Source organism: Narcine bancroftii, chromosome 7, assembly GCF_036971445.1.
Source record: "Narcine bancroftii isolate sNarBan1 chromosome 7, sNarBan1.hap1, whole genome shotgun sequence".
Taxonomy (NCBI): Eukaryota; Metazoa; Chordata; class Chondrichthyes; order Torpediniformes; family Narcinidae; genus Narcine; species Narcine bancroftii.
In genome coordinates this window covers 170313989-170326056 of record NC_091475.1, presented here as the reverse complement: position 1 = coordinate 170326056, position 12068 = coordinate 170313989, and the positions used below count along the sequence as shown (strand labels likewise).

The window sequence follows — 12068 nt, the reverse complement described above, 5'->3', positions numbered from 1 at the left end:
CTAAGAAAAGTCCTGGAAATTCTCAGCAGCTATTCTGAGATAATCGAATAAATAATCAAATTTTGTTAACAATTTTGTAGTTGCTTTCTGGGTACAAAATGAAGACAGAAAGTGCTTGAAATACTCAGCAGGTCAGGCATTATCTATGCAGAAAGTAAGTTTTTTTTAATGTCAATTACCTTTCTGATCTTCATAGGCAATTGTGGGAACAACAAAAGTGTACATTTTTAAAATTAAGTCTGATTGAAACATTCTATGGTGCCTGGAAAAAATCTATTATTACACCTTTTTAGAAAGAAATTAAATGTAACTTTGCTCTTTGGAAAAGAATGCAGTGGTATGGTCTAAAAGACATGAAAAGGTCAATTTTAATGTTTCCTACAGAACTGTATGTCATCAGTACTGAAGATGTATTTCTGGGCACTGAGACACGGTGTTTATGTACATTAGCCACATTAGAAAAATGAATACAAACAAGTCACACTCCAACCAAAATACAAAGTGCTTCTTCTATGGTAAGCGATTTAACCAAACTTTTAATATCCATGTATAATTTCATCTTAATTCTTCTAAGGATATTAAAAAAGTGACATGGAATTGCAAACAAATCATGATACAATATGGTCATCTTTTTGTTAATGGTTTGCAGTCCAAAAGTTCATCCAATATATTAGCCTGCAAGAAGGATTGTTTTACACCATTTTAATAGAACCAGCATGGAATAAAATGACAGTTGAGGACTGTTGATATGTAAATATTTATAGTTTTCAGATTTAATATTTATTTGTAGTACAGCACAGGAACTGGACCTTTGGCCCATGTGTCTGTGCCAAGTATGATGCCCAAATTAAACTCTAACTTGCACATGAAACATATTGCTCTATTCCCTGCATATTAATGTATCCATCTTGAAGATTTTCAATGCTACTATTTTGTCTCCTTCCACCACTATTCCTGATAGTCTGTTCCAGGCACCTTCCACTGTCTATGTAAACTATGTAAACACCCCCCACCTCCAACCCCGTCAACTTAAATGCAAATCTCATTTGTAACATTTTTATTTGATTCCTCCGATCAATTTCTCTCATCAACCTCTCTTGGTCTCCCACAGGCTTCAATGCTCAATAAGAAATAACCCAAATTTTTGCAACCTCTCCTTACAGCTCATATTCTTTAATCCAGCCAACATCCTGATAAATCTCTTTCTGTAGCCCTTCTAAAGCCTCCATATCCTTCCAGTAACGAGGTGACCAGAACTGTACGTAATACTACAAGTGCAGTCTAAATATGACTTCCTTACTTTTCTACTCAATCCCCCACCCAATAAAGAAGTATGCCTCCTTTACCACTACTTGCATGGCCACTTTCAAGAAGCTATGGACCTTAACTCTCAGATCCTTTGCACTTCTATGCTTTTAAGAGTTGTCTTTGAACTGCATATTCCCCTTACATTTGGCCTCACAAAAGTGCAACATCTCACACTTGCCCACATAAAACTCCATCTGGCATTTCTTCTCCCATATTTGAGACTGATCATTATCCTTTTATATTTTTAATAGCCCTCCACAATATCCGCAAGTCCCCCAATCTTAGTGTAATTTGCAAATTTACAACCAACACATTTTATTCAAGTTGGTATTTACAGAACTAAATTCTCTCCCTCCAAAAGGTAACTTAGAGATAAATTCAATTTTAGGATTTGGATGTAGACAGAACTGTAATTAACTTGGTAAATAATTGTAATTATTATTTTCTTGGGTTGATTTTCATGCTGCCAGATTACTGCTAGTCATGAATGGTTGCATAGAACTGAATTGAGTACATAAACTTAAAATAACCTGTACACTTGCAAGAGTTTAACCTGTACACTTGCAAATCAGTTTAACAAGCTGAAGAAGTAGAACTACACAATACATGTCTCAAGAAATTACAGTGCAAGAAAGGAACTAATTTGATGTTCTTAATAACTTAAATGAATATGATATTCACACATATCAGCATATTTACTTCCTACAAAAGTCTTGATTTTTTTAACCCAAAATCATTACTTTTTGATTTACTCCAAAAAAAACTGTCTGAAAATTCCATTTGTTGAATAGGCATGTGGAATAATGAACTCTACCTACAATGATGTCATCCCAAGTCTACCTCTGGCACAATGGTAGCACATTGGAATAAACATCTTAATCCAATCAGTGTAGTCGGTTACCTCTCTGTCCACAACTGATTCGTTTGGGGATCTGCTAGAAAATAGAAACATCACACCCCCTGTAAAAGTTCCATTCTGTAAGAATTTTATAAAATAAAGACATTTTGGCAATATAAATCCTCAATGTAAAGATTCTTTTAAATGGTAAGGAAGCATATTCATTTCATTATGATTATCTTCCAAGTATTTTCAATATACTTCCAAACTGGCTACTTAAAACCCAAACGTGAATGTTTATTTCTAATTTTGTCATACAGTAGCTCCAAAACATTGTAAGTTAATAAACATTCAATTGATAAATTGATTTAAATACAATTTTCCATGAGAAAATACAAATTCGCCACTTAATAGTTAGTTTTACTTAAACCAGAACTCACTGTTAAAATTGAGATAAAGGAGTCAACATCTACACATAATCAAAGCAATATTTATTTTGAAGAACAAAATAAAAATGTTGACATTCAATAATGTATTCCTTATTTTAATCTTCTTCACAAGTAAAATTGTTGAAATTCATTTATGAATCAAATTACTGATGTAGCAGAATAATCATGTGTTAAATTACTACTGTTTATAATTGTTGCGATGAACACAAATCATTTCCACCTTATCTCAAGACAGCCAACCAGATAATTGTCAAGCCTTAAATGAATGTTTTTGATATAGCTTACATTTGGAATGCAAGGACCATAGAATTTATGTTCTGATTTTTTTTCCAACAGAAAACAGTTCCATTGACCAAGATTAAAAATTGTTAAATCAATCTTTTTTAATTAAAATAACAATTAAAATCATTTGAAAATTTCCAGAAAGGAATGTTTGTGTAAATATTTGGTTACTGCCAGCAATTGTTACCCCCATTTGCTAATTTGGTTTCTATTTTAATATTAATATTCTAGTACAAAGCAATGAGCTGAGGCCTTGTTTAACATTTGGGCCCATAATCCTCTGCTACCTTTTATTTAAAAATCACTCGAGTTAGAGATATAATCTAATACCAAATAAATGAGAAATCTGAAATAAATGCTAAAAATATCCAGGAAGTTAAACAGCAGCTGTGGGAGGAAAAAAGTTAACACTTCACCTTAATGGTACTGCATGACTTGTTCAGTGGATCCAGCATTTTCGGTTTTAAGGCAATATATAAATAGGTTCTATTGAATATGTTAATTGGCTGGAATGATTGTCACTGATCAGCCACTCCACTGCTTTGTGGAGTCAGAAAGGTGACGAAAGAATTTTATGCTGTAATAAAAGAGATTGATTTAAATTTTAAAAATTAACTTCTGTGATGTATAAAATGGAGTGATTAAAATCCACCTTGCCCACCAACTATTATAAATGACCATTGAGAGAACCTAGAATATTTGATTGTCACCACTCAACCCATATTTAAAATATCAAGAGCATCGTATTTAAGATATGGGTAAATTAACAATACATTGGGGGTAGAAATTCATTATTGGTCATGTGTACTAAATGTGGAATATAATAATGTACTGAACTTTAGAAGCAGAGCTCAAGTGCACATCTCAACAAGTAAAATCCCCAGTATCCAGAATTGAAGCAGCCAGCAACCCAACCAACTGGCAAAAAAGAAAAATCGACGAAATGAAGAAAATTTTAAAAATAAAATAAATAAGAATAAATATAAATGTAAATAAATGTTTAAAATTGTAGAAGTAAATGTTATCCAAAGCAAACACAACCCTTTGGTGAAGCCAGCTGATGCCGGCTTGCCAGAAATCGCGGTTCGATTTTAAATTTTGGAAAGTTACAGGAATTACCTGATTAAAGTGAACTTTACATAATTAAGGTCGACAATACTGATTTTTTTTCAAATTACTTTACATCTTCCATAACTTTTAAATTGTGTGTTCTTAACGCAGGTGTATTAGTTAGACTTTGTAACAGTGTCTCAGTCACCAGAAAATTTGCATATCCAATATCCGCGACCCCCATAGGTGCTGTGTACCAGGGATTTTACTGTATTTCATGTCCAGCATGAAAAATTTCAATCCTTCTTTTGAGTAAATTAGTGGTTTTGTAATATACAGTTGAGTTTCTTTAAATCACATCTGATAAGCAAACAAGTTGATTTGAAAGACTTGGAACCATAGAACACTACAGCACAGAAAACAGGCCATTTGGCCCTTCTAGTCTGTGCCAAAACATCATTCCGCTAGTCTCAATGCCCTGCATCCATTCCATAACCCTCCAGACCTATCCCTTCCATGTATTTATCCAATTTATTCTTAAAACTTAAGATTGAGCCCGCATTCACATTAAATGGCAGCTCCTTCCACACCCTACCATTCTCTGAATGAAGAACTTTCCCATTATGTTTCCCCTAAACTTTTCCCCTTTTAGCTTTAAACTATGACCTCTTAATTTATCTCCCCAATCTAAGTGAAAAAAGCATTTACTCTTATACCTCTCATGATCTTGTAAACTATCAAATCTTCCCTCATTCTTCTTTGCTCCAAGGAATAAAGCCCTAACCTGTTTAATCTTTCCTTGTAACTCAACTCCTGAAGACCCAGCAATATCCTAGTAAACATTCTCTGCATTCTTTCAGTCTTACTGATATCCTTCCTGTAGTTTGGCAAATTCACTTACTTAGTTTTTAGCATTTTATATTTGACTCTAGAAGAAAAAGAGCAAGGGCCAAGGGTTAGTAGCCAATTCAGCATATTGGATACATATTGCATCACAAGACTGGTTAAATGGTGTCAATATTTTATCATTTGAAGTTACTACCAACTATTAAATGCAAGGAAGTGAGCTAGTGCATATAAAAGTTGCCTGACCTACAGAAATGAGCAGGGTACCTCAGTATCCTTGGTTAAGTAAAAGCTTGCTTAAACTTGCCCATTGCAGCAATATTCAAGTCTCTTGTAAACATCACAACTGGGCCAAGTTTTTACTTGCTCCTGCTACCGTGCATTCGCTATTCTCATCTACATTTCAAAATGCAAATTTTGGAAAGATTGTTCAAAAGCCATAGCAGCTTCACCTCTTTCTACAAAAAGATAAAAAAGGCAGCAATTTGTAATTGTAAACTGTAACATTTAAAGCGATAAACTGAACAAACACATGCCATGATAACATTAATTAATTTGCCATAATAGCTAAATAAAAGAATCTAGTTCAAAACTCCAAACTGACGCTAACATTTTTGTGTAGATAACCAAGTTGATGGCTTGTCTAGACCAGAGATGTTGTCAGCAGTTCACAGCAGTGAATGGCGCAATTTATTTCCTGTTTATTGTAGTTTGTTTTTATTTGCTCCTCCTTTTAACTCTTGAATTTGTCACCAATTGCCATTTTGTAACTATAAATGACACTAAAGGCTCCTAACCAAATTTTGTTACAATTCAAAACTTTACCTAAAGGTTAGGGAATTAAGGAATTACGCAAAATAAAAAAAATCTTCTAAAAATTAAAATCAGTACGAGTTATGTATTTCTGCTCTTCACATTCCCATAAACTACTCAAAACATTTCTGAAATGGACACATCCACGTTTAATTCATCGTTTAAGGTAAATGGCTCATATCAAATATACATGTTTAATAAATATTTACTTATCCTATCCCTCAGATGGGCTGGCCTTACAGAAAGGCAACACTCCAAAAATAAAACTCGATTTTACAGTGCAAAAAATACACTCTTCTATTAAAGTCAACAAAGATTGAAAATAAAATATGTACATTTCATGTTGGAGAAGCTCTGTAGCCAAAATGGGGTACATACTTTCCAATGAAATATATTTAATCAATTCTATATTAAACTAGAAGAAATCCCAGTAAATTTGTTGATGTAAGCTTGCACAATTGATTAATGTATATTAAGCAATTCTTTGGAAATGGGGCCATTTAACCCCAATGATTAGCAAAAGCAACTTCTTCCAGGCTGCACAGCTTCCTCAGAAGAATGAACAACATTTGGAACAACACCACTCTTAACACCTTCCCATCCTTCTTGGATGCATATGTTGCCTTTTTTCAACATTCCGTATATCTCCTGGGTTAGAACAGTGAAAGACTCTTCCACATTTGTAGAATCTTTTGCAGAAGTCTCAATGTATTTCATACCCGACACCGCTGCAAGTTTCTCGGCCTCTTCCTTCGAAACTTTCCGTTGGTTCGCCAAGTCACATTTGTGTCCAACAAGGAGAAATATGATTTGGAATGGCTGGACATGCATCTTCGCTTCCTCCAACCAGTCTCGGACATGTTCAAAAGACCTGCGATTTGTAACATCGAATACAAGCAGTCCACCAACTGAATTACGGTAATAGGAGCGAGTTATAGACCTAAGAATGAAATAAAAGAGAATTCAAATTACATTTTTCCTTTCAGAACTAAGGAGTTCTCAAGATTATATAAAACTAACTGTTAATGCTAATATATTATTTAGCTCTTAGCAATATGTCAATGTAAAGTTTCATTTTTGGAATCAACAACTAAACAAAAACTCTCGTTTAGTTAATGCGGAAAGTTCCTTGTAAAAAATAATATAAATATGCTACATAGATAAAAAGATTCTGTTAAATTTAACCTAAATAAGAAGGGATATCTTCCTTCTGGTCAATGACTACCATTATCAAAGAGCCACACTATAAACTGTGGCTCCTTTACCCTGGTTACATAGACATGGAAGAACCTTCATGGAAATTCACCACCACTAATATGATATGCCCTGAATTCCCAGATTCAATCCCTTCTCTCGACTGAGTTTTCTGGTCCTATAGTACACAAGCATGATGTTGATGTTAGCTGTAGGTGGCTGGGCCAAAACAAAACTCGAGGGCCTATTATTTCTGATTGTTGTAGGTAAAAGTAGATTCCATTATTCTCACGTAATACTACATTTAGAATATAACCTGCATGAAATTCTTTAATTTTTGTCTACCACAAGGCAGAGAGTCGCCGCTTTGTTCGGCACCAATCATCATAAAATACACCAGACTCGATGTCTTCCAAAACAGTGATTGATTGACATAGTTAATGGATGTTCTCACCACCTTTCTGCTGTTTTTCAGTCTTTGATGCAAAAATAATTTTTGATCCCACACAACAGAATTTATTCAAATAATCACAAATCACAACAGCAAGTTACTGTAATTGGTTTTCCAGCTCCTATCAGTCTTGCGAAAGTGCTCCTTTACCCAGAGAAACATAATACATATTGGAGTATTTGATATTTCTTCATGTTTCCTAAATCACTGATCTATTGCTTGCTATCTAAAAAGAAATTTTAAGGCTCAAACATAATACAGTTCAGGGAATTTCAAAAATCCCAATCATACCATTGTAATCCCCAACCCTCCAGATCTATTCTGATCACCTGTTTTATTTTCTTTTTTACATATTGCAAAAAACTGTCAGAAGTTCAGAATCTTAGGAATTTAGCAGGTTTTATTTGGAATATAACATTAATAACTTTAAAAACACAACAATTGCAGTGCCGTATTGTACTATAAACAGATTGGTGAAACAATCTGGCACCTATGCAGATTGGTAGATGTCAGATAAGTATATTTTCCAGTTGCTTGAGTTTGCTCTTACAATCCCTAACTAAAACACCTGCATTAAGAATAAAGAGTTTAAAAGACAAAAATACTCTACTGTACTTACATTGACCAAACTTCACTTGCATGAATATATAAACCTTAAAGCATTTTACTTTATCTTCAGTCACATTCTTTGAAAACATTTAAATGTCACTGCATCTTCAGGTTCCTCCTTTTCCATTGAACACCCGAAAGAAGAGCAATATCATTAGAGATAATTAACCCTTCCCCAAATTTATAGACAAAGCCTCTGACTGGGGTGACTCTTACTAAGTAGGGATAAGTGGACACTTTAAGAACGTCACCCCAATGGCGAGTGGCATCAACCAACTGTTCATCCTAGGTGATGCCATTTTATTCAAACACAACTTTATTTTAAGAGCTGCTATGAGCAAATCACATCTAAGCTGAATATATGCTCCCATCTTCATCAAAGTTTGTGTTACTTCATAGAAGATTTATAATTTTAAATTGTAATAGTTATATTGTACCTATTATTTTATTCTTAAAATTTATTTTCCTCTATTTTATTGCCGGTTGCTTGAGGCTGCTGGTTGCTTGAATTCTAGATATCAGGGTTTTTTTCTGTTTTCTTTACATGTTCTTTTCTAACATTCAGAAATAAGGCACATTAATGGAACAAAAGAGGATTCACCATAAATCAGAAAAAAATGAAAGCTACTAACTGAAATCCTTGAAGTGAGACAAAACTAAAGTATAAACAAGTATACACCATCCTCCAACTTGCATGTTCTTGTCATTTGATATAGGAACCGAAAAACTTCACTTCCGAATTCACAAAATTAAAAACTCAATTTAGAATTAATCTTTTCACTTAGGTGGTCTGGCAAATTCAAAACTAGATTAAGGAATTTTTGTTTTTTAGTTCATGTATAGTACATGGAAATGCAACCAATTTCAGTCCACATTAGCCCTTGAAGCCCCAAAACTTGCAGGTTCTTACAATGTGGATATCTATAACAAAACTGTGAATTACAAAAACCTTCATAAAAAAGTGCCCTCCATAATGTTTGGGACAAAGACACTTTTTCCTTTACAGGTACTCCACGACTTATGACCATAATTGGGACCAGAGAATCGCTCATATCTCGAAATGGATGCAAGTCAGAATTTTGTCCACATACATGGAGTCTGAAGTCTTAAAGCAAACTTTTAAATCAAATCTTTTTTTCATCGTAGATTTGACGATAAGAATTTAAAGCTTCCTGAATTTGTCGGAATAACCTTCTGGATCATCCTTACCTTATTAGTTGGAGTCCCGGGGTCCATAGGCTGGCCGCAAATCTTCGGTTGGCATATGCATGGCAGGATTGCATATTGGCTAAGGTAGGCGCATGTGCAAGAGTTAAGCACCCAACGATATTGAATTTGCGCCCTTAACTTTCGCACATACACCAAACTCCAATACATGAACCCACCATGCATGCGCCAAAGGCTCACATGTGCAGAGGAATCAAGATGGCTGCGCCCAGCCTACAGACCCTGGGATGCCGATTAACAAGGTAGGTATGCATATTTTGGCTCTTACATGCTCTGAATCCCTGTTATATTTATCAATGTAAGTACAGCATAATCTGTGTAAATTATATATTTTTACTTTATTTAAAAAAAATTTTCAGTTCTATGTGTGGATAGATTGAAGCTGCCCAAAGCTATAGACATGCCAGAGCCTTTGAAGCCACGAGGACACAAATGAAATCCCTACCTATGCAGACCCACCCACAGCAAAGAGAAGGGTTTTTTTTTGGTTTTTTTTTAAAATTTTTTATTTTTCACACCATAAATCACATTAGCCATGATATACACTATTTCTTTTTCACACATATACAGTGACTTTTTCTCCCCCCCCCCTCCTCCTCCCAAGCCACCCCCCCACCCCCCCCTCATCCATTTTAGGTATACAATCTAGGTTGCATTAAGCCAGTCAGACAATGTTGTCATTCAACAAAAATACACCAGAAATTCTACTGAGTCCATTCTTTTCTTTCCTTCTCCTTCCATCAACTTAGGTAATGTTTGTCCCCGGTAGGTTTTCGCTATTGTATTTAATGTAAGGCTCCTATACTTGTTCGAATATTTCAATATTATTTCTTAACCTATGTTATTTTTTCTAATGGAATACATTTATTCATTTAAATTTAGTAGTTTCTTCCTTTTAATTTGGTTATGTATTCCATTAATATTTAAAGTCATATAGTTCAGCGTAGCCCTTTTATATTTTGTTTATCTTCTCTTTCCGTTTTTCCATCATTACCTTTCCTCCTTTTCCATTTCTGTTTTCTTATTTTCAACTCTTTATAAGACAACATTCCTACAACATCCAACAGTTTCCTTATTCTCCTATTTCTATCTTATTTATCCCCAATCTCCCCTTCCCCTCCTGAGTTGTCCTTTATCCCTTGTCGGACAACCACATCTCCCCTCTCCATTTGGATTTGCGAATCTACTCGCAAGCGTCAACTGATTTTGCAGTGACCGCTATTTCCCCCCACCCCGCCCCCCCCAGAAAAGATTTCACTTTTCATATGTCACAAAGGTCACTCTTTTAATTCCCTCCTTATTCTCTCTATTCCATTACCTTCCCTTATTAATTCTTGTCTATACTATCTATATTTTCCTCTAAGTACAGATACTTTCACGTATGCACATTGTCTCTATTCACTCTTATACCTCTTTACCCGCATACATATCAATCGTGATCATTTTTACTCTCATTACCAGTCTTCATCCCTCAGTCTATTTTTGTCTTTACCCACATACATATCAATCGTGATCATTTTAACTCTCATTACCCGTCTTCCTCCCTCAGTCTATTTTTGTAATTGTTCTGCAAATTTTCGTGCTTCTTCTGAATCCGAGAATAGTCTGTTTTGTTGTCCTGGAATAAATATTTTCAATACCGCTGGATGCTTTAGTATAAATTTATACCCTTTCTTCCATAAAATCGCCTTTGCTGTATTGAACTCTTTTCTCTTCTTTAGGAGTTCAAAACTTATATCTGGATAAATGAAGATTTTTTGCCCTTTATACTCCAGTGGTTTGTTGCCCTCTCTTACTTTTTCCATTGTCTTCTCCAGTACCTTTTCTCTTGTAGTATATCTTAGGAATTTTACTACAATAGATCTTGGTTTTTGTTGTGGTTGTGGTTTAGAGGCCAATACTCTATGTGCCCTTTCTATTTCCATTTCTTGCTGTAGTTCTGGACATCCTAGGGTCTTAGGGATCCACTCTTTTATAAACTCCCTCATATTCTTGCCTTCTTCATCTTCCTTAAGGCCCACTATCTTTATGTTATTTCTTCTGTTATAATTTTCCATTGTATCTATTTTTTGGGCTAGTAGTTCTTGTGTTTCTTTAGTTTTTTTATTAGATTCCACCAATTTCTTTTTTAAGTCTTCTACCTCCATTTCTGCTGCTACTGCCCGCTCTTCCATCTTGTCCATTTTCTTTCCCATTTCTGTTAAGGTCATCTCTATTTTATTCATTTTCTCTTCTGTGTTGTTTATTCTTTTTCTTAAATCCTTAAATTCCTGTGTTTGCCATTCTTTAAATGATTCCATGTATCCTTTAATAAGAGAAAGTATATCCTTTATCTTGCCTTTCTTTTCTTCTTCTATTTCACTGTACTCTTCCTCTTCTTCTTCCTCTGGGTTGGCCATCTGTTGTTTCATTGGTGCCCTTTCCTTCTCTTCTTTCTTGTTTCTATTGTCTTCTGTGGTCTCTTCTTGCTGCAGGTGTTCTGCAGCTGTCGTTGCCGGCTGTGGTGATCGACTCCCCAGCTGGTCCCCCCTCCCGTCGGTGTGTTTTTTTTCATGCGTGGTTGCGCACTTTTACTCGGCTCAGCGAGCCATTTTTGTAGTCCATTATTTACCGACCTGAGGGAGCGGGTTTCTCTCTCCGCAGCAGGCCTCTTCGGACAGGTAAGGCCTTCACCTTTTTCCTCCTTTGTCTTCTCTTCCTCTCTTCTTACCGTTGCTTTCGATTTTTCTTTTTTTGTCTCCATCTTCTTTCCACCTTTATACTCACTTTTCTGTAACTTTTATTTCTGTGCCTTTGTGTTTTCCTTTGTTTTTCCCGACTTTTCTGGAGAGGGCTGGAGTTCACCGTCCGGCCACTACTCCATCACGTGACTCCTCAGCAAAGAGAAGGGTTGATGCTATAAAGAACACAATCACAAAAGTGCAACCCCCCCCCACCCCCTACAGGAAGTATGGCAGACAACACTCCTTCGATGACTGAAACAAATGCCCCACATACAGTA

The 12068-nt window shown here is 35.3% G+C and overlaps 1 protein-coding gene across 1 annotated transcript in view; it reads right to left on the bottom strand.

Annotated features, from left to right (window-relative positions):
• Positions 1–350: 350 nt before the first annotated feature.
• LOC138739369 (ras-related protein Rab-39A) overlaps positions 351–12068 on the bottom strand; it is a 35214-nt gene continuing 23496 nt past the window's right edge. The window contains exon 2 of the mRNA XM_069891267.1: positions 351–6526. Within this exon, the coding sequence (XP_069747368.1) occupies positions 6100–6526 (427 nt within the window). The 3' untranslated portion in view covers positions 351–6099. The remainder of the gene's footprint in view (positions 6527–12068) is intronic.